The sequence below is a fragment of the Nyctereutes procyonoides genome, unplaced genomic scaffold (genome assembly GCF_905146905.1).
Source record: "Nyctereutes procyonoides isolate TBG_1078 unplaced genomic scaffold, NYPRO_anot_genome, whole genome shotgun sequence".
NCBI lineage: Eukaryota > Metazoa > Chordata > Mammalia > Carnivora > Canidae > Nyctereutes > Nyctereutes procyonoides.
In genome coordinates this window covers 75,745,294-75,772,993 of record NW_026575140.1, presented here as the reverse complement: position 1 = coordinate 75,772,993, position 27,700 = coordinate 75,745,294, and the positions used below count along the sequence as shown (strand labels likewise).

At 57.8% G+C, this 27,700-nt stretch overlaps 1 protein-coding gene across 2 annotated transcripts; it reads left to right on the top strand.

The window, feature by feature from the left end:
• The first annotated feature begins 1,064 nt into the window (after positions 1-1,064).
• On the top strand, positions 1,065-27,700 carry TRIM29 (tripartite motif containing 29). Of its 2 annotated transcripts, XM_055305877.1 has the most exons (10): positions 1,065-2,131; positions 11,133-11,228; positions 12,024-12,257; positions 13,397-13,595; positions 16,270-16,371; positions 18,794-18,886; positions 20,857-20,952; positions 22,233-22,331; positions 23,805-23,881; positions 26,562-27,700. In XM_055305877.1, exons 1-10 carry the CDS (start codon positions 1,328-1,330, stop codon positions 26,622-26,624), a joined length of 1,863 nt encoding a protein of 620 aa, XP_055161852.1. In that variant the 5' UTR covers positions 1,065-1,327; the 3' UTR covers positions 26,625-27,700. The 2 variants fall into 2 exon arrangements, with proteins under 2 accessions (XP_055161852.1, XP_055161853.1); XM_055305878.1 differs by lacking the exon at positions 22,233-22,331 and having other exon boundaries at positions 1,066-2,131.

Below are 27,700 nucleotides of genomic sequence, written 5' to 3'. Positions count from 1 at the left end.
AGGCCCTGGGCTGAAGGTGGTGCCAAACCACTGAGCCACTGGGGCTGCCCCAGAAACAGACTCTTAACTGGAGACTGAATTGCTGGTTCCCAACCGGAGGTGGTGGTGGTGGGGGGAATAGGAGATGGGGAGTAAGGAGGGCACTTGTGATGAGCACCAGGGGTTGTATGGAAGCACTGAATCCCTAAATTCTACACCTGAAACTAATATAACTGTATGTTAACTTTTAATTTAATTTTAATTAAAATAAAAAACTTGGTGAAAAAATAACTATTAAAAAAATATGAAAAAGAAGCTCCAATTAAAAAAAAAAAGGCCCAAGGGCCACATGCCATCTCGCTAGGACTGCTGGGACAGGCACAACTTCTAGAAGGCATCTTCCACGGAGATATTCGGGTGGCTCTGTGATATCAAAGCCTAAGAAGGAACTTTGGCAGCTCAGAGGTCTCGGGTTCAAATCTCAGAATCTACTACTTGACTGAAGCCAGTGAGGCAGCTTGTTAGAGCTTCGGTTTTCTCATTTGTTAAATAGGATAACCGAACAGGTTGTGGTGGGGATGAAATGAGCCCCCTGTAGGTGACCTGTGTAGGACAATGCCTGGAAGTCGGCAAGTGGGGTTCAGTAATCAGTAGCGATTTCACTGCACGTCCTGCAACCGAAATCAAACCGAACCCACCTTTCTCTGTAAGGGAACCCTACTTGTCCCAGGGTGGGAAATCTCTCCTCTGAAATCCGGGCCTGCAAATTATAAGGCTATTAGGCTTGTGTGACCCAATTAATAGCCTTCTGTCCCGTGGGCCTCTGCAGACACCTCACCTTTCGCCGCAGGGTCCCTTTGGCTCAGCGAAGCCTGCCCACCCGTGAGGACAGAGGCTCCCCTACTTCCTCAGGAGAAGAAAGTGCGCCAGGAGGAAGCAGGCCGACTGGTTGCTGAGCTGTGGAAAATAATTAAACCAGGAGAGGGAAAAAAAAAAAAAAAAAAACCCAGGTCCTTTAGAAATCAGGTTGGGTATGAATGCGTAGGGCGTGGCCCTCCTGTATAATTAGCCGCGCTGCTGGCTCTGGGAGCCGCCTGCCCTCCCTGGCCCGTTGTGTCAGGCTTGGGCCTGCTGCCGCTCCCCTCCTCTCCTCCTCCTCCTCCACCCCCTCCTCCACCTCCTCCTCCGCCTCCTCCTCCTGGGCCTCCTCCTCCTCCTCCCCCCTGTTCCCTATAGGTGTGTCTCTGGGCTCTGACGACCTGACCCACTCCCCGCGGAGACGCCAGCCCGAGTGGTCACCCTCCTGCAGCCCCAGCAAGTCCCCAGCGCGCCAGCCGAGTGACGGGCCATGGAAGCCGCAGATGCCTCCAGAAGCAACGGGGCCAGCCCGGAAGCCAGGGATGCGCGCAGCCCGCCGGGCCCCAACGGGCCCCTGGAGAACGGGGCCAAGGCCGAAGGCCAAGATGCCAAGACCACCAACGGGCACGGCGGGGAGGCGGCCGAGGGCAAGAGCCCGGGCGGTGCCCTGAAGCCAGGGGAGGGCAAGAGCTCCCTGTTCTCGGGGAACGAGTGGCGGCGCCCCATCATCCAGTTCGTCGAGTCCGTGGACGACAAGGGCTCCAGCTACTTCAGCATGGACTCGGGGGACGGCAAGAGGTCCCCGTACGCCGGGCTCCAGCTGGGGGCCGCCAGGAAGCCGCCCGTCTCCTTCGCTGAGAAGGGGGAGCTGCGCAAGTCCATCTTCTCGGAGCCCCGAAAGGCCGCCGTGTCCATAGTGGAGCCCGGGGAGGCCCGGAGGAACAGCTACCCCCGGGCCGACGGCGGCCTCCTCCTGCGCCCCAAGTCGGGCTCCGAGGAGGTACTGTGTGACTCGTGCATCGGCACCAAGCAGAAGGCCGTCAAGTCCTGCCTGGTGTGCCAGGCCTCCTTCTGCGAGCTGCACCTCAAGCCCCACCTGGAGGGCGCCGCCTTCCGCGACCACCAGCTGCTCGAGCCCATCCGAGACTTCGAGGCCCGCAAGTGCCCCCTGCACGGCAAGACCATGGAGCTCTTCTGCCAGACGGACCAGACCTGCATCTGCTACCTCTGCATGTTCCAGGAGCACAAGAATCACAGCACGGTGACCGTGGAAGAGGCCAAGGCCGAGAAGGAGGTAATTCGAGGGGGCATCTTCTCCACTGGGGGCTCCCGAGGGGGCGGGCCTTGCGTCTCCACTGTCCTGGGCTCTTTCAGAAGACCCTTCTTGCCCCTCTGTACCCGCAGGCTGGAGTGGGGAGGGGGGGCTGGTCAGAGGCGGTACCCTAATCCTCTAAGGCTTCAGGAGACAGGGGCATTGCCTAGATGAGCAAACGGAGGCCTGAAGATGCCTGGGCGCTTGACCAGGGTCCTAGGAAATATTCAGGTCTGAGCCGAGAATCCATCTGGGCTCAGTGCTGAGCTCTGTGTCTGGGTGGAAGGTTTCTCCTCCTCCTCCTCCTCCTCCTTCTTCTTCTTTTTAATTCTAGGGAGACTGAATTCTTCCCACCTGAGCCAGACTGCCCACTGGGGCAGGAGTCATGCATGAGGAGGAGGGAATTTGGGGGCCACTTAAATGCTCTTTTTTTTTTTCCTGGCTTTAGAGTCTGCATTTGCAGTACAGTGGCTGCTTGTTCCTTACTTGATCCCCTGGCCAGTCCCTTGACTTCCCCAATGTCCTCCGTCGTCCCTTTCTTTCATTGGGCTGTGTGTGGTCACATGTGTGTACATCTGTGCCTGTACGTGGACACACTTGGGGAGGGTTGCAGTCCGTGGGTGGGTGGGCTGTCCATATACGTGTATGTGCCTCATATACATGTGGGTGTTTGGCGCATACATTTGTACACGCGATATACAAGTGTGTTTGCATGAGTGCTGCCTGTGTGATCCTGCCTTGTACCTCCGTGGGGAGGAGCAGAGGCGTGTGGAGACTTGTGAAAGTGTTGCACACGGAGAAGGTGTTCTGGGCCAAAGGCTCAGCTGTGGTTGCTGCCCCTTGCCGCACAGATGCTGGGCCCAATGTCCCACGACAGCCACGCACCCCCAACCCTCTGCCGGGGCGAACCTCCTGGTGCCCAGTGTGGGGCACTTGGCCTTACTCAACAGCTTCTCAACCCATCTGAATAGGGCAGCCCAGGACCCCTCTGCGCCCAGTCTTCCTGATGGAGAGTTGGCTGATTACTCTCTTATGGTGCCCCTCGCCCACACTCTGGGCAGAAGGAGATGGGTTACAAGTGGGAAAAGACCCAAAGATCCTTTTTGGGAGTCTTGTTTAGCCCAGGAAGGTGTTCCCACTTCCTGGATGACCCCCGACCCCAGCCCGGCTTCTAGCCTTAGGCTGGGACACAGTGACAGGGCAGGGCCGTGGAACCCATCCTTCCGGAGCTTACTGGGGAAACCAAAACAGAACCAAGGGGCAATCATCTTCACTGGGTGCAACCAAAACACTGCAGAGCCTCAGGCTGGTGTTCTGGGTCTCCCACCCAACCGAGTTCCAGCATTGGTTTTTACCTCTAGGGAGCTGTCGGACCACGGACAAGGCCCTTCCGTTCTCTCGGTCCTGGTTCCCTATGGTGTGGGACTAGATTGGTGGTCTTCAAACTCCGCCATGGAATCCCTGGATTCTTGGAAATGTCAGGGATGAGGAGGGGGCAAATTGGTGCCAAGAAGGCAGTGGCTTCAGGTGCTCACTTCTACCACAAGCAATATACACTCTTGCGTATCTGTATTTTTTTTTAAGATTTTATTTATTTATTCATGAGAGACAGAGAGAGACAGAGGCAGAGACACAGGCAGAGGGAGAAGCAGGCTCCCTGCAGGGAGCCCGATGTGGGACTCAATCCCAGGACCCCGGGATCACTACCTGAGCCAAAGGCAGTTGCTCAACCGCTGAGTCACCCATATATCTGTTTCATAGAGTTTGCCTGCAAATTGCATCTGAAACCAGAGTATCACCTGAGGAAAGCCCAGGTGTCCCTGGAGGATGGGAAGGTCTCAGGCAACCCTTTGTGGAGGCACCAGGAACTTCGAGTTCACCTTCTGGTGCTCGGGGGGCTGCATAGGACTCAGAGACAGAGCTTTCGCCCTTGAAGGCTCATGATGTAGGTCAAGAGGCAGAGCTCAGACGCACAAACAAGCCCGGGGAGCATCCGCCCAGTTACACAGAAGCAGCTGTAGATCAACATCAAATCGTAGAGGGTGGAATGCTGGCTGGAGTCCTAGCAATCTCATCTGTCTCTTCCTTCACCTTGCAGACAGGGACACACACAGGCCCAGGGAGAGGAAGGGACCTCTCCAAGCTCATAGAGAGGGGGGAAGAAGTCTCCTAATTCTCTTCCAATATATATTTTTAAGATTTTATTTACTTATTCATGAGAAACACAGAGAGGCAGAGACACAGGCAGGAGGAGAAGCAGGCTCCCCGAGGGGACCCCGAAGTCCCTGATGAGGGACTTGATCCCAGGACCCCGGGATCACGCCCTGAGCCAAAGGCAGATGCTCAACCACTGAGCCACTCAGGAGCCACTCTTTTCCAATATTTGAGAGCAACTGAGGGGAAGGGCATTGAGGAGGTGGGATTCAGGATACCTGTGCTTTCCAGGGGCTTTCAGGGGAAAATGATCCATGGGAACGACGTTAATAATGGGGGCTTCAGACAGCGTATGTGTGTGTATGTGTGTGCACAAGTGTGCACCAGCGGCAGAGGGTAGGCAGGGAGAGGCGTGGGGTGGCCAGGAGCCTGGGCTGGAGCACGGCTGTTTGTGCTTGGCTTTGCTAGTAGGTCAGACGTGGGGGACATTGGCACACAGCAGGGTTAGTGGGTTGATTGACTGAAATGAATAAGCGTGTCAATCCTGGCATCCTTTGGAGGCATCCCCTGCAGACCCAAACATCAGCCCACACACCCTTTTTTGCAAGGAGCCCTGTCCAGAACCTGTTCTGCAGGCCAGCTGGTGAAGGCCCAGGTGAGGTCATCTTTGACCTATCTCGAATGGTTGCATGAGGCTGCAGATGACAGCCAAGGCCGTGGGTGCTCATCTCCTGGATTTCGACTCTACCTGTAGCCTCTGAGCAGAGGCAGCGTTGGAGAGAAGGCCACTTGACGTGAAAGCACGACGATCCTTCCTCTGGTGGACCCAAGGTCAGAATGTTCCAGGTCCACTCCACATGTTAGAAGGGGTTCCACAGGTGTCCTCCAGTCCATGCCCCTGCCTCTGGACATTTCCCAGGCTGGATTAGGCTGATGAGATCACAATGTTCATATGCACCTTTTCTGTGTCTCATGGCCCCTCCTGTCTATCCCAAGTCCCTCCTGCTGCATCGGGTCAGGATGGAGGACTCCTCCTGGCCAATGACTGTGTGCTGGGGGGTGGCCTGCCTGGCCCCTCCTCCGCCAGCCGCCCTTCCCTGTGTGGAGGGGCGCTCAGCCTCAGCCGGGCTCTGGGAGCATGAACTCCCGGCTCATCCCCACGTGGACCAACCCCTCAGCTACTCCCCTGCCCCCAGCAGGCTCGGTTCCCCTCTCTCCGCTGCCCTGTGGCTTTGCTTCTCCCAGTTCTTCCACAGAGGCTGAGCCACCAGGTCACCGGGCGTGGTGGTCACTGGTCAGTCGTGGGCTCTGGGAGCTGTGCTGGTGTGGGCGCTTGGGGCGGACAGTGGTGCCTGCGATTGGGGCACAGGCCAGGCAGAGGCGACTCTCCTGGGGGATCCTGTCAATGGTGGGGGGTGTGGGGGGTTGCTCCGGGACAGGGTGGGTAAGAGAAGAGACAGGTGACCTCTGTGGGTGCTGAGGGGAAGCAGTTTATCTTGTAAACTCTTTAGAGACAGGAGACAGGGCAAGAAAGTGACAGGCTGGGAGACATTCCGGTTTTTATGGAGCGCACCTAAGTGCCAGGTGTTTACCCTACTCCTGACAGCAGCCCCACAGGGCGTGAGCTACTGCACCTATTTTATAGATGAAGACATAGGCCCAAAGATGTCAGGACACGTCCCCAGAGTCACAGCACAGGGTGGCAGAGCTGAGACTCAGACTCTTCTGGTGGCTCCTTCCTCTCCACCTCCACCAGTTTACACTTGGTTTTCATAGGATGGCAGGCTTTCCTGGGGGCCGTCCTCAGAATGGAATCACCTGGAGAATCAAGACACAGCTTCTTGGGGCTTTCTTTGCCCCGGGAGGTGCTCGTTCAGGGGGTTGGGGTCCTGGGATCTGTATTTTTTAAGTCTCCCTCTGGGATTCCGATGTGTAGCCAGGTTGGGAATCAGGCATCTTGTCCCACCTCACCGGAAGGAAACTGAGGCCTGGGGAAAGGTGGAGTGACCTTCTCAAGGGCCCACCGCTGGTCTGGAGACAGCCTGGGTGTGACTCTGACTACCCCCTCTTGCCCTGTCCCTGTCCTGGCACCTGAGAAAGCAGAAGGGATCATAAGTCCCAGTCAAGCGGACGAGTACTGGGCTATTTGACATCTGGGTGGAAATGGAGGAAATCTATCCAGCATTTCAGATTCTTATCCAGATAATTACCATTTGTCTGAGAGTACAAATTTGGCAATTAACTGGCTTATTTGGCAAATATCAGAGCCAACGGCCCGTGTGGTTAAACCAAGCCTGAGGAGGATCACAGCCTCATCTCTTCTGTCCCCGGGGGGCAGCGCAGGTACATATGTCCAGGTGAGTGCTCAGGTGTGTCTGCACCCCAAGGCCCAGGCGCATCGGATCAGGGGCGCCACCAGGGCCTGTGCCATCACTCTGCTCTCAGGGAAACCTCTGCTTTCCCCAAGGCCAGAGGGATTTGCGGCAGGGTGGCTTGCCCAGGGCCCATCCCTGGCAGCAGCGCGAGAGGCAACCTGTGTGGGAGCAGGGAACAAAGGAGGCATTTAGGGACAGGCCTGGGCAGGGTGGAGGGAATGAACCAGGAGTAAGAGGAAGTGAGGAGGGAGGTGGAGGCAGGGATGGAGGGGTGGGGAGCTGGGGCCACATCAAATATCAGGGGCTTTAGTCAGATTCCAAGAGAGGAGGGGGAGGGAGAGAGAGCTGGGGCCTCCGGGGGCGATAAGGAGGGTGCCAGGAGAAAAAGGGGGTGACGAGGGAAGAGGCAGGATGACCAGACTGTTCCATCGGTGAGCGGGGGAGCCTGGGCAGGCCTAAATTAGCAGGAGCGAAGGGACATCATCCCGGAAGATTCAGAGCAGAGCCTAGAGGTTAAGAGGACACATAATGAGATCTGAGCCCTGAAGGGCTTTCTAGCTGTGAGAACTCAGCAAAGTTCATCATCTTTTTAGGCCTTAGCTTCTGCATCTATAAAATGGGGTAACAACCTTTGCAGATTCAAGAAGAAAACACCTGGCACATAGTAGGTACTCAACAACACAATTTGTGTCCTTCCTTCTCCTCATGTTGTGGGGGGCACCCAGTATTTGGGAGCCTTCCTGTGTTATATTCTTTCCTACATCCTGCCTTTTTTAAAAAAATATTTTATTTATTTATTCATGAGAGACACAGAGGCAGAGACACATGCAGAGGGAGAAGCAGGCTCCCTATGGGGAGCCCAGTGTGGGACTTGATCCCAGGACCCCGGGATCACACCCTGAGCCAAAGGCAGATGCTCAACCGCTGAGCCACCCAGGCATCCCTGTCCTGCCTTTTCCAGCTTTGTGCAGCCCTATTAGCAGAGGAAAAATTGCCCAGAGCCACATGGATGCTGGATACATCCCCAGGGAGGGTTTGTACACTCCAAACCCTCCTCCAAAGCGGGGAGCCCTCATCCCAGAGGTGGCAGTGCAGAGCTCCCAGTCCCGGGCCCCTTCCCCCATCCTGCTATGTCCTGCAAGTCAGGTCTTGCGAGGCCCCCTCCCAGCCTGTGTCCAACTTCCCCTGTGCCCAAAGAAAATAAGGAGATGAGTCTCTCCCCTGCCCTGAGTCGTCCGCCCACTGCTGCAGACAGTGCGTCTCTACTTTTGACCCTGCCCTGGCATGTTTCCAGATCAGGGGCCTCCCCCTCCTGCCCTCTCGGGTCACAGGGGACACCTCTGGCTCCCCTCTTTACGCCTCAGCCAGCCCTGTTGCCCGCCTCCCTGCTTCCCTTCTGCAGGATGGCCCCCAGGGTCTGACTCCCTCGCCCTCGGTCTGGGCTCTTCCCGGTTCTAACACCCTTCCTTCGTACTCACTCCCTGTTTCCTCCTCCCTCTTGGCCAGTGAATCCAAGCTCGTCTGTTGAGACTTCTCACCCGTAGGCCCCCACCCAGCCTCGTGCTCCCACGGCTCCTGGCAGGGACCCCCAGCACCTCTGCTCACTCCACGGGACTCCTTGGGCCTTCACCTGCTCCGCTCATACCTCCTCCCACTGGCAAGGTCGGCCTAGCCTCATCCCAGTTCTCTCCCTCCATGGCCTCCAGGCTTCAGTTCTCCACGATGCAAGCACCTGTGTGCACGCTTCCCCCTGTGTCCCGACAGTGTACACACTATCCCCGGACCCAATGCAGTGGCACCACGGAACACCTGTGCCCACCCCCTCGCTCACCTGTACCCTGCTGGCCTGCTCGCCACACAGCGGCCCTTCTTCCAGGCCTGGTGTGAGTGAGAGCATCCGGCAGGGCTCCTAGTCCATGGAAGGTGCCCCACACAATATGATGCTGGCCTGGACTCTTTCTTTCTTTCTTTTTTTTTTAAATATTTTCTTTATTTATGAGTGACACAGAGAGAGAGAGAGAGAGAGAGAGAGAGAGGCAGAGACACAGGCAGAGGGAGAAGCAGGCCCCATGCAGGGAGCCCAACGTAGGACTCGATCCCAGGTCTCCAGGATCACGCCCTGGGCCGAAGGCGGCGCTAAACTGCTGAGCCACTGAGGCGTCCCCCCTGGACTCTTTCTAAGGCCTTCATTTCCCTGTTTCCAGGTCATCTCGTGATCCCTGGGGGGGTGATCCTCTTACTATGTCCATGAAAGATAGACCCACTGAGGCATGGAGAACTTAAGTCACGTGCAAAGGCCACCTGCTTGGAAGTGGTGGTAACTAGGTTCAAATGTTTGGACTCCTAGTCCCAAGTTCTGGGCGGATTCTCTCCTGGATCCCCCACACTGTCCTTTCCCCTGGGTACAGGCCCCACACAGGTACAGGTGGGAGTGAATGCACTTTCATTCTCAGCTTTCCTGTCCATCAGGCCTGGTTCTGTGGGTGCTGAGGTAAGGGCAAGAAACCCAGGGACCAGTGCCACCTCCCCCCCACCCCGCTTCCGCCAGGTCAGGAGGTGTCAGCTGCAGTGAGGATGGCTTCCAGCTGTCCCCTTGACCTGGAGCCAGGCTCAGGAGCTCTCCTGGGGTGGGCCAGGTGCCTGGCACAGACCCATCATCCAGCCCTTTGTTTCTTCCTTATGGCTCAGAATCTTCCAGGCCACTGGATATGCCACCTGCTATGTTCTGGCTCTTGGGCTCTGCATTCTCGGGGTGTGTGAAGGGCGAGTCTGCACATCCACAGTGGGGTCTCATCTCTCTGCTCCCCACTCTCCCAGCACTGTGTCTATTGGCACCTGGCTTCTCCCCAGCTTTTTTCTAGAAATAAGGTTGAATCCTATCCTCATCTCCTTTCGCTCCTTTCCTCCTGACAATCATTTTCCATCTCTGTGAATGGCATTTTCCATGTTGTGGGGTTTGCAACCCATTACTGGTGGAGCAGATGCTTCCTGAGAATGTGGAGTCTCTTTGCCTGGAGAGCCCAGGAGTATGTGTGGGCAGAGAGGGGGTGCAGGGTGGGATCGGGGGCTCTCCGTCTGGGACCTCCACAGCTCTTGACTGGGCCTTCCCATCTCCTCTACTAGCTCCCTGAGCTCTGGGCACCCTTTCCAAGAAAGCCAGGGAAGCTCTCCCCACCACCAATCCACTTCCCCAGGTGTCTGTGGAGGAAACCCAGTGAGCACCCTGCTGGCCTGGTGGAGCCCTCCAGAGGGGCAACACGTGCCAAAGTCTGTATCCCTCTCAGGACTCCTTGCCAACAGAGCTCACATTCCTAGCGGTTTGTGGCTTCCTCATCTTGACTTTTCTTGTGGGTTCCTCAAAGAGATAGCTGGAGAAAGGCACAGATCTCCGCTCAAAACCCAGGGTAGTGGGGAGACCATGAGCACCCCAGTGCATTCTTGGATGCCTTAGTCTTTCTGCCTGTGGGTGGAGATCACCCACCAGTCCTTCCAAGCTGGAAGGTACTTTGAGAGCACTGGCAGGGGCCCCAGCTAGAACAAAGAGGTGCCTCTTGACTCGGCTGAATGGGCTTGGCCTTAGCCTCATGCCCCCCTTTTGTCTCTGTTGTAGCTGCTTTCCAGAGAAAGAATTTCCCCAAATGCAAGGAACATATGAACCATACTTTCCATATCCATTAGAGCTCACATCCCAAGGCACCCCTCCTGGGTCCTCTTCTCAACCTTACCCCAGACCCCAGCAGCCTGTGTCCTCCTCTGATTGGGGATGCCTGGAATCTCTGCTGATCTTCCCTCCTCCTCCCTTCACTGCCTCACTGGCCAAGCCTCCTCCAGGGACCCTGAATAGAAGCCCCTACCTTGCCCAAACTGCAGACTGCACTGCCTTTCCCATAAACAGGTTCATAGCTATACCTGTCCAGACGGAGTCCCTGCTGGTTGCAGCCCGGGCTCCTGCTTGCAACATAGGCCCCACGTCATGGCATAGAAACGCTGCACACTCTTACGGCCCCGGGACACTCCCTGGGCTGGGCTGGGCCAAGCTGGGCTGTGTCCTCTTTCTCCTCTAAGCTTGAAGGAAGCAGGAGATTCTTTTCCTCTCTCTAGGGCCCTTAAATCCATTGAAAGAAGGGGGGGGGCATAAATGAACCATCCCTCCTGCTCACTTTGGGTGGAGGGACCTGGTAGAGGTTTGGTCCTTCTAAAGGCGTGGCTGGGATGTCTAGCCCCCGAGGCCTGAGTTCACAGCAACATAGTGTTTGACTTATTGCCAGATCCCTGGTGACAGGCATGATGCCTGGCATTTCTGAGGTCCCGGCGACTGTTTGCAGAATATAGGCTGAAGGGCTGAGTGGGGAGCCCTGCCCAACTTGGCTCTCTGGCTGGGCCCACACCCTGATTCTCTGGTGCTCTTCAACCTCCTCCCCTGGACTTCTCCAACTCTGGCTCCTTCCCTGCAGACAGAGCTGTCACTGCAAAAGGAACAGCTGCAGCTCAAGATCATTGAGATTGAGGATGAGGCTGAGAAGTGGCAGAAGGAGAAGGACCGCATCAAGGTGAGCCACCCCCAGACCTTGGCCTTGCTCTATGCTCAACCTGCCTGTCCTGACTGGCAGGAGGAGAGACGTTGGCTCCAGGCCTCAGGCCCCCATTAACACCCCACACTTATTTCTTCTGGGTTTACCCACCCTTCTGGCATCCCCACCAATTTCCCTTCTAAGTCTAGGCCAGGCATTCAGTTGGAGATCTTATCCATTACCTCATGCTTGTTTGACATCATCCCAGCAAATCAAGACCCTAGATCAACCTGTCCTCCACTGTGTCCTCCAGTATCCTCTGCTGTCTGCTCCACCCACCAGACCACCCAGCCACCAAATGCATGACGTTGACCTTTAACTTGTGCCAGTATGGTTAGATGCATGACTGCTATGGTTTGAGCAATTAGAAACCATAATCTGAAATCACTGACTCTTGACCCTGGCTGCATAAACAGCTTGTCAAATTCACTTTCTGAATGATGTTTGGTTCTAGTTGAGGTTTCATTAAGTGCAACCTGACTCATAGGAGAATTTCTGGGTCCATGGAGTCACCCAAGATTGGAATGATGGCTCAAGTCAACCCACCCAGGGGAGGAGTCACAGATAAGAGTTGGCTGTAAACAAACCTGGCCATCTCTGTCAATAGATGGCATCCCTTGAATGAGATTCTTAGCCAAACAGGTTTGCTGGGTGGAGGGCAGTAGAAATGCCCTGGTTCTGACTGTGGGGTGGGGACCTAACAATATACTTCGCTAGGGAGGTTTTTAAAATTCCTGAAACCCTCCTTCCTGTCTCCTCTCACTCTGGACCCAGAGCTTCACCACCAGTGAGAAGGCTATCCTAGAGCAAAACTTCCAGGACCTGGTGCGGGACCTGGAGAAGCAAAAGGAAGAAGTGAGGGCTGCCTTGGAACAGCGGGAGCAGGATGCTGTGGACCAAGTGAAGGTGATTGTGGATGCTCTGGACGAGAGGGCCAAGGTGCTGCATGAGGACAAGCAGACCAGAGAGCAGATGCAGAGCATCAGTGACTCGGTGCTGTTTCTGCAGGTACAAAGCAACTCTTCTACCATTCGATCCTTCAATCCTTAGGTCCACTTTCCCAGACCTTCATCCAGCATCCATCTGTCCATCATCCATTTGCCTACCATTCCTCATCCATCCATCCTTCCTTCCTTCCTTCCTCCATTCCATCTGTCCATTTAATTTTTCCATCCAAGCCATTTCCCTGCCTACTCTAAAGATGGCAGCAAATATCACCTTGTACCAGCTTCAGTTGATATGTACTAACAGTGCTCCAGGCTCAGAATGAAAGAGTTCTGGGATTGACTAGTGAGGTGTGCTCTGAGTATGGGGTGTGTTGTAGAAGTGCTGCCCATGTGATATCCTTGACTTTATCTGTCTATTCATCTACTCATCCTTCCAACTGCTGGAGAGTTTTGGGTACCACTACAGGCCCAGGACTCTGCTGGGTGCTGCAGAGAATAGAGAAGTAGAAGACATGGTTTTTGCCCCCAAGGAGCTGCAATTCAGCTGGGAAGATAAGACATGCACAATTAGAGAGCAATACAGAAGAGTATGTAATTAAATGATAAAGCATGTGGTTCAGGAGATAAGTGCCTATGGAAGCTCTGGGAAGGGCAAGCACGTGGGAGTAATCTAACACAGCTTTGTAGAGGAGGTGGAATTTGAACTGGGTCTTGAAGGCTCATAAAGGTTTGAGAAAGAAGAGGGACTTTCCGGTGAGGGGGAAGGGAAGTGAGAAGCACAAAGTGCAGAGGCAGGCTTCGAGCGTGGTATGAAAAGGTGAAGGTAGCACCATGACTGACCCAGAGCGTTCTAGAAGCTCCTCGTATCTCCTAGTGTTTTTACTCCCAAAGACATCACAGCTTGTATCACTCTCATCAACCCCTGCGAGGTAGGATGATGTGTCCAGTTGTGTGTGTGTGTGTGTGGGGGGGGCCATGCAGTCCCATATCTGATGACTAGCGCCCTCAAGATTGTTAGTGTCTAGTGGAGTTTAGTCAAACCCAAGGGTGGCTAGTTAGTAGCAGAGTTGTGTCTAGAACCCAGCCTGTCTGGCTCCCAGCGTTGAGCCTTCCAGCTGGACTGAGAATTCCCTGCAGAGAAGGGTCCCCCCCAGCTACTAAAGACCTAAAGAGTTAATGGCTTCTTTCCTTCCTTGGTAGGAATTTGGTGCATTGATGAGCAATTACTCCCTCCCCCCACCCCTGCCCACCTACCATGTTCTGCTGGAGGGGGAGGGCCTGGGACAGTCCCTTGGCAACTTCAAAGATGACCTGCTCAATGTGTGCATGCGCCATGTTGAGAAGATGTGCAAGGCGGATCTGAGTCGTAACTTCATCGAGAGGAACCACATGGAGAATGGTAGGTCTGCCCTGTCCCAAGGCCTGCCCCAGGGCCCTGGGCACTTTCCTCCCAGGCCGATCCCTGCTGCCTGGGCCAGCATCCAGCCAGTTGGCCCCTCATTGTTCCAAACTACTTGTCCTGCCCAAGGTATTGGGACTGGGACTCAGGGATTGTAGCCTCCATTGAACCGGCTGCCAAGGTTATGTGGTGTTCCAAGGGCCCTCAAGGACAGTGGGCATCTGGGCCCTGGCTGCACAAATGCCTCCTCTCTACAGGTCATCCATCAAACTCGGGGATTAATTTCATTCAGATCTACATCTGATGATGGGGCCCAATCCAGCAGCTGTGTGGATGCTGCCACTTGTCAGGGCCAGATGCTAACCTGGTGACTTTGCAGACTCCCGGAGACATGACCTAGAACCGCATCACGCTTGGAGGGAAATTTGCCTGTCACCATGGCTGCCTTGAGTGGTGTTGAGCCAGAGGGTTGGAACTGGCCCAGTGGGCTGGGCTGGGGACAATGGGGCACATATGTCTCAGTGATTCACCAGCTCCCCTGAAGTCAGCTTCTCTGTGAGTCATGCTGTCCCCCACGGAGGCCAGTTGAATCACCTCACAGAAAGCCTCCTCATCTGAGAAACTACTCCATTAAGTCTTTTCTCACCAGCCCAACCCAACCGCTTCAGGATCTGAAGCTAGAGCACTTTCCGCCAAGGCCCCATCCTGTGGCCCAGGCCCAACACAGGGCTTTAAGGACACTTCTGGCCGGAACACCCCAAGGAAGTGGTCTCTGTCTTTTGTCTCCAGATGGAGCATGTGATTTCTTGGGGATGAGGAGGGGATAATAGTGTGCAGGTGTGCTGGAGTTGAGGGGTGCATCTATATATCTGGTGATGGTGACATTACACAGAGTCCCTGTGAAATGTGGGGGACATTCAGTTACACCTGAGGGATCCATGAGTCACTGCGGCAAGACAACCACTTGGCTTCAAGAGGTATTTGGATCCTGAAATCCTCCTTCTGATGACAATGGTGATGACATTAACGGTGGTGGCTGGCAGTGCCTGAGGACTCCCTGCCTGCTGGCTTCCTGCGAGCTCTTTGCTTACAAGGGTTTACTTTCCCTGCAGGATGCAGTGCATTTCACAGATGAGAAGGCCGGGGATCTGAGGGTCCGAGGGTCTGAGAAGTAGCTTTTCAAAGGGCATGCAGCTGAGTTGGGGACGTAGTGAGGATTCACACTCAGCTACTCGGCCTCCTGTGTCTTCCCATGGCTGGTGGCCATGCAGAGCAGTTGGGGTGTGTGATGATCAAGGTCCTGGGGTACAAGCCTGGGGAGGGGGAGGGCCTCTGCTGAGGTCTGGCCAGACAAATGAGGATGGCTGTGACTGGGCTAGGGTGGCCCATGAGCCTTGTGGGGACCTCTGCCTGCTGCCCATCCATGTGCCATTTCTAGGTCATGACTGGTTGGCCACAGCCTCTGAGCAGGTGTGGGCCTGTGCCCTGTGCCCTGTACAGGAAGGTGCTGCCGGGAGCAGGATCGGTGCTGATGTCAGCAGCCCTGCACCTGTGCCTGGAGCCCTGGGCCTCCACGTGGGTTTGTTAGTTTGTTGGTTGCTGCTGTATTGTTGTTGGGAGTGTGTCTGACTATAGGGCGGTATGTGCATGTGAGGGGGCGGTGGTGGGGGGGAACGGGTGGTCAGTGAGTCAGACTTCCTCTCCTCCTGGATGCCAGCCTACCCATCAGACCAGAGACTCAGTCCTACCCTCAAAGGCCCGGGGACTGAGAGGCACCAGAGCACAGTCCTCCTGAGCTTGTGGAGTTGGGGGTGGGGGGATGGGAGCATGGGAGGAGGGCTGAGCCAACACCTGGGAGGACACGGGGTTGCCTCCTGTGTGTCAGGCCCCTGCTAGGTACGGGTGGTGGAGATGAAGGATGAGGGCCTGAGCCACTCATTCCCTCTCTTGCCCTGGGGAGACAGAGAGGGAAGGACAGAGGGAAAGTAGGAGGTGGAGAAGCAGTAAGAGGAAGGAGTGGGGTAGAGGGCAGCTGGGGGAAGGCCAGCGAGGCACCACAGATATGTTTGGGTTTGGGGGTATACTTGAGGGCGGGGTGGGGCAGGGAAGAGTCACACCCCCCCAACTCAGCTCACTCCCCTCTGCATGCCTCTGCTCAACTGGCTGGATCCCTGGCCGTGGAGGCCGATGCGAGGACCCCAACCCATCCCCTTGGGCTGCCGAACGTGGCTGGGACAAAGTGATGAAGTAGGGATGAGGGCTCATGCTGCCCCCAACTCTGCTCTTATTGGCCATGTGACACTGGGCAAGTGGCTTTGCTTAACTCCTGAGCCTCAGTTTCCTTGTCTGTCACATGAGGATCTCCATACCAGCCCAAGGGTGGGCGCTGTACACAGCACCTTATAAAGTGCCAAGTGCCGTGCCTAGTGTGTTACTCCCAAGGGCCCATCTAGGAAGTAGGTGGCTCACTGCAGCCCCTCTCTCACCTCCTCGCAGCTCAGGAGCAGAGGGCATGCTGGGCAGGCCGTGGCCTGCTCCAAGGTTGGAGAACCTTGCCTGTGCCTGGGCCAGGGTGCCAGGGGCCGACCCAGCAGAGCCCATCAGCTGGGCATCCCCAGGGGCCAGCTTCTCCTCCCCACCTGCCCCTCTGATGAGTGACCTCTGTCCTTCCCAGGGGCTGACCATCGCTACATGAACAACTATACTAACAGCTACGCGAGCGAGTGGAGTGCACCTGATACCATGAAGAGATACTCCATGTACCTCACGCCCAAGGGTAAGGGAGGGCACCCTGCCCCTAATGGTGCTCTGGAGACCCAGCCGGGTCCCCCTGTGGCAGAGTGGCTGTCGCTAGGTTTGCCTGGGGAAGTGCTGGCCCATACCCGCTGTCCCGGAGGAACCACGAGCCGTGTCCTCTTTTGTCCTCAGAAGCATCCGGGTTAGAGATACATTAGGGCACCCTGCCCCCCATGGCTCCCCTCCCTGGAGCTCTGGCCCCTGCCTCCAGGCCAAACACTTCTTTCCCTTTCCTTCCAGAGGGTCTCCTGGCTGCTGTTTTCACCAGCAACCGTGTGCCAGGCCTGAGCTGGGTTCTGCTTCTGCTTGAGTCTTGGTAGTGCTGGGGGGGGGGGGCTGGTCCCCCAGAGCCATTCTGGTCCTCAAGGGCAGGGAGACAGGTGGCTGGCCTACCTTTCCTCGCCTGTACCTCCCTGCACGCATCCTGGCCCCGAGCCCTCCCTCTCGGGGCGCTGGACGGTCCCAGCCTGTGCCAGCCTGGGTGGAGGTATAGACCAGAGCCTGCCTGTCTTCGCCCTGGGGAAGCCTGTTGCATTCTTTTGCACCAGCAACAAACCACAACAATGCCCGTTACATAAGGGTGGGTGTGCCAGGTGTGTGAGCCCTCAGATAAAGGGCATGTGTATTTGTGTGCACGCGTGTCAAGGTGGTCTCAAGAAGAGTGGGGGGTGTGGGGAAAGGTGAGGAAGGAGCCATGGAGACGTGAGGAAGGCACGAGGTGCTGGGGAGGGGAGCCCCCGGGCCTGGGCACTGATTCACACACCTCAGACGCGCACACACACCGTGGGAAGGGCGTTGGGGATTTAGAGAGATGAGCTCAGTGGGAGGAACCTGGTCTCTCCACCCAATTTGAAAACAACACCTGGGCCCTGGCAGAGGCCTGGCGAGGCACCTGAGCGCCCGAGTCCCCCCTGCCCCACATTCCTGGTGTGGGCCAGGCCCGCCAGCCTTGCCCCTTTCCTCCCCGGGGTGCTGTCTGGGGGGCCTAGTCCTGGGAGCGGGGGAGCCAGTGAGCAGCACTGACCAGCCTCCCCAGTGTCCCTTGCCCTGGCCAGTCCTTCCGAGGACCCTGATGGGCACTGATTCCCCAGCTGGCCCCTGCTTGGCTGCCCCCTGCTCCGTAGGAGGCTGAGGGGGGTGTGGGTTCCACTGCGGGTGGTGGGAAGGGAGCAGAGCAGCTGGGGGTAGAGGCAGGGACACAGACCTGCCAAGATGTTGCCCTCGATCCAGGACCTGGGGACATTGGGTAGGTCACTGCCCTCTCAGTACCCCCACCTGAGAAGAGAGAAATTCAGCTCAGATGCTAGGAAGCCTTTCAGCTTGTCACTGAGTCAGACGGTGACATTTGTAGGTGGAAGAAACAGGTTCATCTGGTGTCCCTGCCCTTGTACTGAGGACAGGAGGAAGGAGGAAATCTGCCCTCTGGGAGCTCCCAGGCTCAGGGTAGAGGCGAGGGAAGGGCCAGGGAGAGTCAGCAAGGGGATGGGGAGACAAGGCCACCCAAGGGCCAGAGGCGAGTCTGGGAGCTCTGGGGCAGTAGGCCTGGGAAGTGAGATTTCTCCTTGGAGGCTGGTGTCCGGGCCCCTGGAAGAGGGGCCGTGTGCTCTGTGAAGAGGCTTGGCTGTGATGGACAGAGGGCACCCAGGTGTGAGCAGCCACAGGGCAGAGGCTTACAGAAGAAGTAGCTGGTGCTTGGCTGGGTGGTGGGCCAGAGCTGGGAGCGGGGTCGCTGGTTAGGTGGGAGGGGAGGAGCGGATGGAAAGACCCTGACACATGTGGGAAGCATGTAAAGTGGGAGTATGGATCCCACTCTGCCAGCCTCTCAAGATTGTTCTGAGAACCCAAATTTGGAGGCTTCTGTGTAACGTAAGGTCTTATCCCTGGAGGGGGAAGGACCTGGGAGATGTTCGTGGGCACCAGCTCATCATCACCGGTGAGCCCTCAATTGGCCAAGGGTCCAACACCTGTGCCCCCCATAGCTGCCATGATCCTCCTTCATCACGGGCACCCCATCTCCCAGCCTCTGGGGTCTCCATCATGCAAGGACTGGCTCAGGAGAGAGGTGTTGGCTTTTCCAGCCTTGGTGATCCTCAGAGCCCCCAGGGAGGGTGACCATACCAGTCTATGCAGGAGGCTCCAGGTTTGTACCTGAGGCTCTTGTGTACTTACCAACAGTCTATCTTTCACTGTTAAGCATCCTGATTGGGAGGGCAAATTAAGTGGCTGCCTATGCTAGACCCAGAAGAGCTGTCTTAGTGATGGAACCCAGGTCCTGGGACAGGCAGTGGGGGCTGGATGGGGACAAGGAGTCCCAAATAACCCCCTCAGGTCAGAAGCCACGGGCCTACCTTGAACCAGACTCACCTTTCTGCAATGATGGTTCATCCGAATCTGCTTCACAGGTGGGGCCAGGACATCATACCAGCCAGGGTCCCCCAGCCGCCTCTCCAAGGAGACCAACCAGAAGAACTTCAACAATCTGTACGGCACCAAAGGTGAGAGGGCGGCTCAGCAAGGGGATGGGCAGGGCTGAGGGGTGGGCAATGGGCAGGGGGGCTGGACTCCCCAATGTGAGGGGAATGTGGGGAGCTAGGATGGGCTTAGGGGCCCCAAGACAGGTGGGGAGGAGTCCTGAGCTCAAAGTGTGTGTGTGTGTGTGTGGTGTGTGTGTGTGTGTGCATCATTAGTTAGGCTGTGGAGAGGCAGCCGGGCACCTCGGCATCCCTGGAAATCCCTGAGTCCAGGGAAGTCATCTTTTCCCTGAAGGGTGAGCCAGGGAAACTGAAGCAAGGGTTCGGGGTGGAAGCTTCTCTTAGCAAGTATCGTGACACAAGGACCTGCAGAGGACCTGGGTCCTTAACTGATCTGTGTGCACTTCTGTGTTGAGAAATCACGATGGTTAAAACAGACTAGTGTAGCTGTAAACAGAATGCATGGCATGGCATGTAAGGGGGCTGTCCCTGGAAATCCGGGAGGTACTGCTGCCATGCCAGGTGAGTGATGTGTGCTTAAGACCCAGAAACAGTGAGAGAGGGGTGGAGACGTGGCTTCCTCCGGGAGAGCTGCCAAGCACAGATACCCCTCTGCCCGGTGCACCGAGGGCACCGTTGTGCCAAGGGTAGGGCCATGTGCTCCAGAGGCCCAGGTTTTTGGAGGCTCTGGGGTGCCTGCCAGCCGTGTGCAGAGGGCCCTGGGGCTGCTCCACCAGAACCCTGCCTCAGATGTGGCACCGGGAGGTCTGAGAGGGGAGTGGAGGGGCCTCTTCAGTGAGGACATGGGCCTGGGAGATCTGGACGGTCAGGGGCACCTGTGGCAGGGCAATGTCCAGGCCTCATGTCAGGACTGGATTCGCGTTGTTACCGCCACATGCGGGGTAGACCGTGCGCTCCGTGAGAGCAGAGGCTGGGTCTGTCTGGCTCACTGCTGCAATCCTAGAAGGAGGCCTCAGCAAACACGAGTCCGAGGAGAGGAGTGGACAAAGAGGTGAACGAAAGGATGGGCCTCTGGGCCCTCGGTGCTCACTGGGGGCCGTCCTGGAGAGCCTCCGGAGGACCCCGTGGCAGAGGGTTCACCGAGGGGTGGGTGGGCAGCCCTGGCCACTTCTGACCACTGAGCCCCGCTGTCAGGCCCCCAGCCTCCTGCAGGGAGTGGTGGGACAGGATCAGGACCGCCAGGACTGGGCCCGGTGCAGGTGCATCACTGTGGGGGGCTCTGAAGCCCCCCAGACTCGAGTGCCCTCATGGTGCTCCTGCTGGTCCTTCCGCACCCTCCCCACAGCCTCTCTCCTCTAGACTGTGGGACACTCATCAGCCTCTTCAGCTCGGCAAACAGAATTTCAGGACTTGGACCTACTGCCTTTGTCCCAAAGATTAGCATGTGTTTCTGTTTATTTGCTTATTTGTTCTTTCATTCACCCGCCAACCATACAATGGAATCTTCCAGGGACCAGGCGCAGCGCCAGGCGCTGGACGTGATGCTGGGCCAGACGGGCATATCCCCTGCCCCAGGGGGGTGGGGGGGTGCAGGATGACCTGAGACCTGGGGCTGAGACACACACAGACTTGAAGGAGATGACAGGGAAGCTGATGCCAGAAGACCCAACACATCTGTTAGGGATGGGGAGCAGGTGGGGCAAGAGAGAGCCAGGTGTGTGCGGAGAGCTCAGGGGCAACCCGGGTGCAACGTGGAGCGTCGGGGAGGGGCTGAGGGAGGTGAAGCCAGGGGGTGGGGGTGGTGGTCAGGGTGCAGCAGCAGCCCCTGAAAGCTTAAGGACTCGGTACCTGAGTCTGAGGACAGTGGGCCCGTAGGTAGGGCAGGGGCATGCGGACGCTTTGTGGTTTAGGACAACTCTGATGGCAGGAAGCGTGACGGGGGCTGGGCAGAGTCGAAGAAATGGTCTCCTCCGGCCCCCCACCCCCCCACGCTGGGCCACACCGGTGTGACACCTCTCCCTGTGTCCGGCCAGGTAACTACACCTCCAGGGTCTGGGAGTACTCCTCCACCATCCAGAGCTCTGACGACCTGCCTGCAGTCCAAGGCAGCTCCTCCTTCTCTCTGAAAGGTGAGCCCTCCCCACCCTGCCCTGCTTCTCCCGTCTCTCTCCAAGCTCTGCGCTGGTCTCTGCTCCATCACTCACCAGCTGTCCACCCTGGAGGGGACAGACCCTGGCCCGAGAGCCAGGGAGCCGTCAGGGGAGGCTCGGCGGCACCGGCGTAGGTCGGAGCTTGCTTCCGTCACGCTGGTCCCTACGATGAGCTGCACTGTCAGGGCACTGGGGATGCCATACACTCCACACCCCTGCCCCTGACCTCCCCAGGGTGCCTCCATCAGGGCCACCTTCTGAGTTCTCCTGCTGCAAAGTTCAACTTTGTTCATCCAGCAACAACCCGCCTCTGTTGACTCTAGAACCCCGTGGCTGCATAGCCGCCGCCAGCAACCTGCAGGGTCAGAGTCCTGTCAGGCCTTCCTTCAGGAAGGAAGGGCTGGACCATCTCTAAAGGCTCCCGAGTCTGAGTCCGCTCCCCAGACAAGGCTGAGGGGTCAGTGCCTCCTGCTCCCTGAGGTTGGCCAGGGTCCTTGTGTCTCTTCTGAAAAGCCCTAGGACAGCTCTGTGGGCTGTGGTGTAAGCCAGTCTGTCTTCTGACCCCTGAGACATCCCGCCTGGAAGCAACGAGAAGCAGGCTGGCTGGGGTTAGGGAGACGGAGGGAGGCAGGCCCCCAAGCAGTGGTCTTCGAAGGTGGCTTTACCATTCAGCTGTCCCTTTCAGGCTGGAATCCCAGCCTGTACCCAGGGCAGGGATTCTTGGAAGGACCTGCTAGAAGGGAATATGACTGGAGGGTCCCCAGCCCGCAAGACCCCCAGGGATGTCCTCTCCCCAGGCCAGGGCTGGGAAACTCTGGCACTTGCCTTGACCTGTCTGGCCCCCAGCAGCAACTCCCTGCTCTCTGGTCAAACCTGGATCAAAGGGAAGATGGTCCCCTCCCAGCTGGTGTGATTTGGAGCTTCCATATGCTCCCCAGTATCTCCCCCATCGGCTTGTAGCACCTCCCCTGGCAAAGGTCTTGCCCTAGGAGAGCCCCTCCTGAAATACACCGAGCCCCAGAGGAGCAGCCCAGGAACACCTGTGGTCACCTCCACACAGATCAGCTGGGAGCGGCCCTGGATGGCAGGTTCTGGGCCGGGGCCTGCCCGTGTGCAAGCAGAAGCCCCGCCTGTGAGGATGGCCCCCACCTGCACCTACTAGGGCCACCAGAATAGCAGCGCGCCAGGGTGAGGTGTGACTCCCTCTGGCCCCTCGTGGGACCAGGCCGTGCTGCTAATGCCTCTCTCTCTCCCATCAGGCACTGGGAAAGTCCCCTATCAGTTCACCACCTTGGGACAGGCCACCACAGAGTTTTCCAAACCACTGGACGGCAGTGGGCGGTTTAAAAATAATCCTGGTACCTGCCTGTCTTCCCTCCCCTTCTCCCTCCTACAGCAGGGCAGACGGGACATCCTCTGGGGCTCTCTGCCATTTCTAGGGTGTCCTGGTCCTCCTCCCCAGAGTTCCCTGGAAGACGGATGCATCTCCCCACCCCGCCCCACCCCACCCCACCCCAGCACCACTAGCTCAAGCTCACCCTTCCCCTGGATTTCTGTCTGCTGCACAAGGCTGGTCTCCTGGACCACACCTTCCCCCCCATCCCCACCCCCACCCCCATCCCCATCCCCATCCTCACCTCTCTCGTGGCTGGCATGGGTTTTTCTTTCTGGGAACTAAGAATTGAGATCTGAATTCCCCCTCTGTCCCATCTGCCACTCAGGACCCGTGGAACCCTCTCTTTCCAAGGTTGCAACTCCCACAACCCCCAGATGCAGGGGGAGACCTGGGTTCTCTGCTCTGCCTCCACCGTCTTGCTAAGTGCAAACCAAAAGGAAAGGTCAGCCCGGCTGGCGGCCTGGTGGTGCTGAGCTGGTTTCTGGGCCTGACCAGTGCACCCCCCCTCAGAGCAGGCCAGAACAGGGCCCCGGGCTGCCCCAGCCGAGGCCAGACCCTGTTGTTTCTTGAGCTTCTCCTGTTGGGGTCAGAGTCTGCTCCTTCCTAGGCTCCACGGCTTGTTCCTGCAGGCCGATGGCTGAGGCCGAGAGCTTCCCACAGCTCTGTGGACCAGACCCCCTTACGGATCCCGCTGGGCTGAGGGGAGCAGGGCAGGTGGGAGGACCAGGCTCAGAACGCCGTGGCCTTGCTGTCTTAACCATGGACTTTGGCCACATGGCAAACGACTGCTGGGCCCCAGCCCCAGCCTCCTGCTCCTGGACCCGGTGACAGGCAGTGGAACGGGGCAGGAGGAACATGAGGACGGGTTTGGGCGTTCTGCAAAACCTGGGTTCCTAGCCTGGCTGCCACTTCCTGGTGGTGCAGCTCAGGGCAAACTGCTCACAGAAACAGGGTGAGGGTGAAGGAGAAGATGTGTGCGGTCCTGCAGGGTGGTGAAGGGTGGGCCCTGCCCCGGCAGCCCGGCAGTAGGAAAGGGCGCCTCCTGGTGGAAGCCCTGGCCGGCTGTGCCCGTGGGAAGCGGCGGGGCCGGTGGGGCACCTTCAGGGCAGGTGCAGGGGGACATCCTTGCAGAGCAATGAGATCCTGACCTGGATCTGGGGGCAACGCTCCCCTGTCCCCACCCGGCCCAGCCCACCTGGCCTGTTCCTCCTCCCTCTGTTTGCCTGGGTGCCTCCTCCCCTGGGCTGGCCTCCCCAGGATTTTCCACCCTGCCCACCCCGAGGCTGCTGCACACCTCTTCAGGGGTAGCTGCGCTTGGTAGCGGGCTGGCTGGAGCTTGGTGGTCACTTGGGAGCCGGTAGCTGTGCCGCTAGGGCCTCGGCAGCCCTGACGGCCAGGCCCTGCTCCCTCCGACCAGCGCCTCTCGTCTCTGCAGGCTATCCTTCCCTCATCAGGAGCCAGAGCCCCAAGGCCCAGCCCCAGACCTGGAAATCTGGCAAGCAGACACTGCTGGTGAGTGAGGGGCTGCCAGGACAGCCTGCCTGGGCACAGACACGTCCAGAATGGGCACTGACTGGGGCTCCCCGGGGGGCAAGTGGTCACCAGTCGCCCAGGGGATGTGGTGAGAGGATGTGACATCTCTGGGCCACAGGATGGAAGGAGGGGGTGGCAGTGGCCTGAATTCCTATGTTCAGCAAAGGGTAGTAGAGACCCGGGACTAACAGGCAGCGGACCTGGGCAAGCACGTACTTTCTGGGCCTCAGTTTTCTAATCTGTAAAGTGGGCAGCCCTGTTTTTTTTTTTTTTTCATTTGGCAAATGGTGGCTGGGTGTCTGTCCTTGCTGAATGATTTTGTCCCTATCAGCTCTGGGAGTGTGAAATTCTCATCCAGGGGACGGACATCCTAGTGATGGGTGCCCCCGCCCCTTCCCGGGGCCATTCCCCAGCTCTGACAGCAGAGGCCCTTGGGGTTATAGCATGATGAGACAGAGGCTGTAAAGTCCGGAACAGATATATTTAGGGGTTCAATAGCTAATGGCCCTGAACCAAGACCTGAAGAGCCACACACAGGGAAGCATGGCCTTGGGGCCCAGCCAGCTCAGGGGATCCCGGGTGAATCAGATTCCCTCTGTGAGACTCAGTTTCTTCGGTGTTATAAGGCAGTACTGAGTTGAGGTGATCTCTAGTAGCCTTTAGACCTGACCGCTGCCCGGGACCTCTGTGAGCGGGGGCTTCCTTCACATGCTAGGCCTCCACCTCCCGGATTGCTTCTCTCTTGGAGCTGAAGCAGTCCGATAGCTGCCCCGAGATGTGGGTGGCATCATGGCTCTGCTGGGGACAAGGGCCGGAGTCTCTAGCTCCCTGATGTCTTTGCATTTGGAGGTCAGAGCATGGGGAGGTGATTTGCTCGGGGCCACAGTGGCTGGGGCTGGTTTAATTGGAGAGAATCTTTAATTTGCTGGTGATGGGAGCTAAGTAATCATGTGTATAATTTGGAGCTGGGCCCAGGGGCACAGCGACAGCAGGACTGCACAAAGCAGATACGGGGAGGGGAAAAACAACAACAACAACAGGGTTTTTGTTACTGGACTGAGTCCTTGCCGTGCCTGCCACACACTCTTCCACCTCCCGGAGCCTGGGTCCCAGTGGAGAAAGCTCATTACCACCTTGAGACGCTTGGCAGGGCAGGGTGTCCGCAGCTGGCAAGCAGTGCTGGAAGCATGGGGGCCGGTGCTGGGACACGAGGAAGGCTGTCCTGCGAGCCAGGACACCTGGGGCCTGGCCCCAGCCCTGTGCCAACCTGCCGTGGGGCCTCGTGTGAGCCATTCTTCCTCTGTGCTGCGATCCCTCTGTCTATAGCAGGAGTCGGGTGGCCCAGCCTTCCAGAAACAAAGACTTGAGCCCTTCCTAGGTCTATTATCGATTGCTTTGGGGTCCAGGCCCTGTTCTGATGCTAAGAGCTGTGTGACTTGGGCTACGTCTCTCTCCTTCTGGGGCACCTCTGTCTCCTGCATTTGTTTCATCAGTGGCTTAACCAAGGTCTGAGCTAGGGACTCGGCCCCACGTTCCACAGCCCTCCTCTCCCCAGCGTACCGCTCTGGGCCAGATGTAGGGCAGGCAAGGAGCTACTAGGGGATACCAGTTTCCAGGCCGGCCTGGAAGGTTGAAGGCAGCGGCTGGGAACATCCTTGATGTCTCCTGTGCTGGCATCAGTGGCATGTGAGGAGGGTCCACTCTCTGACCCAGCTCAGGGACAAAGCCTCTTCCAGAGCCCCGCAGAGGGTTGAGCATGCTCACATAGGTCAAGCAGCAGCTAACCCGGCCTCCTCATGGCCGGAGGGAGATTTCTCAGGGCCCAGGTGAGCTGACTGGGGGTGGAGGGGGTGCCACATGCAGAGCTGGTGGGAAGGTTGTTGCTGGCTCCGCACCGAGGACGCTCCCTGAGTGAGAGGCCAGGATGAGAGAGGCGTTGGGGCTGGGGAGCCCACATCCGTGGCGGGCTGGGCAGTAGGTTGCCTTCTCTGTGCCCTCTCTGTCAGGGGAATCGTGCAGAGAGAACAGAAGCGAATGCCTGAAGCCCTTGGGACTCAGAGCAATTCAGAGACATGGTTGGGGTTGTAGGGGGTGGTGGGGAGCTCTGGAGCTGGACTGCTAGGGCTTGAATCCCAGCTCCCCTACTCACCAGCTGGGTGGCCTTGGGCGAGTTGCTTAGCCTCTCTGTGCCTTGATTTGTTCATCTATAAAATGGGTATGATACTAGGAACTCATTTAATTGGGCGGCTGTAAAAACTCCATGAGTCCTTCTAAATCACCTGTAACAGCACAGCGCCCTTCTGCAGAGGTGAAGGTGTGGTGCGAATGGGAGCCGTGGCGGTGCTGGGGTGGTGGTGGGGGGATCCTAGGCCACAGAGAGAAGGTTTGATGGGGGGGCTGAAGTTTATGTTCACCAATCAATCGGTGAGAATGAGCTGATTAGGAAATGAACCCCGAGACTTCAATAATATGGGGGCCCAACCCTGGTCACAGGGTAGTAGAGCCTGTGGGTTAGGTCACAGGCCCCTAGAATCATGGGTTTTGAAGTACTGCTGCTTCCCCAGGGGTGGGGTGCAGGGGGGTTAGGCTAGGGTGGGTCTGGCTAATAGGCTCAGCTGCCCTCCGCCCTCCCTAACCACTCTTGTTTCACCCCCAACAGTCTCACTACCGGCCGTTCTACGTCAACAAAGGCAATGGGATGGGGTCCAACGAGGCCCCGTGAGTTCCAGGCAGGCAGCAACGAGGTGCTGCCACCCCCGCCCTCCCCGGCTGATCCTGCTGCTCTTGCTACTCTTCTCATCTGGGTGGAAGGGAGCCTCCCCCCGCCTCCCCTCATCAGCCACGCTCCATCCAGGCCCCTCCCCGGCCTTGGGGCTTCTAATGGTCACCATCTTTCCTGTGCTCAGAGGCCAGCCATCACAGGGCTGGGACATAGGTGGGCTTCACTCGCCTAGCCCCCCACCTCCTCTTGAGTACAATTGCTGTGGCCCCCGAAGTAGCGGCCTGCCTCTCCTGCCCGTGCCCCTGCCGCCTCGAGGCCTGTTGGCCATTTCTCTCCGAGGCTCCTTCCCTGTGATGTGGTCAGTAGGGGCCTGGCCATGACAGGCGCCCAGCTGCCATCCGCACAGGCCCAAAGGGCTCATCAGGAGAGTGGCCCTGAGCGCCCTGCCCTGGTCCTGCCGACCGCTGCCCAGCCTGAGCCTGCAGCCCTTGGCCGAGCCATCATCCCAACCACTTTGGGTGTCACCGTAGCCACGCCGAGTCCGAGGTCCCTGGGGCCGGGCTCTCCTGGCTGCTAGGATGGTCTTAGCCAAGATCTCTCCCTCTTCTACCGGCTGAGATAAGCCAGTCCCCCAACATGGCACAATCCTTCCATGAAAATAGCCACTGGCCCAGCTGCCCAAGGGACGTGCCACGCACCTGCGGAATCCTGGGGTTCTCGCTGCGACGGGAAGTGGGCGGGCTGGGGACACTGTCTCGGCTGGTAACTTGCAATTTTCAGGTACCTGCTGCTGTAATTTTTAAGGGTGGCTTTCCCACTGCCCCCCACCCTCATCCACTGGCCGCATGGGTCTTCCTCCTCCCTCTGACTACCTTCCATGTGGCACGCTGTCATGGGGCTCAGGGCCTGGAGAGAGGACCAGAGCAGGAGCAGCAAGGTGGGCTCCTTCCTCCTCTCACCAGCCCTCCCGAGGGCCCTGGGTGGGGGGGCAATGGGGTGGGGGCCAGCTGGCCAGGGGAGGAGAGGGCGACATACAGCTTGGGCTTTCCCCTCCTGAATAAACCAATGATCACCGA

What these genes read in the sequence shown, in the direction of transcription:
- TRIM29 (XM_055305877.1), top strand. Translation starts at nt 1,328, where the DNA reads ATGGAAGCCGCAGATGCCTCCAGAAGCAACGGGGCCAGCCCGGAAGCC. An exon ending in AGGAGAAGGACCGCATCAAG is followed by an intron (nt 11,229 to 12,023) that starts GTGAGCCACCCC and finishes CTCTGGACCCAG; the next exon opens with AGCTTCACCACCAGTGAGAA. An exon ending in GAGGAACCACATGGAGAATG is followed by an intron (nt 13,596 to 16,269) that starts GTAGGTCTGCCC and finishes TGTCCTTCCCAG; the next exon opens with GGGCTGACCATCGCTACATG.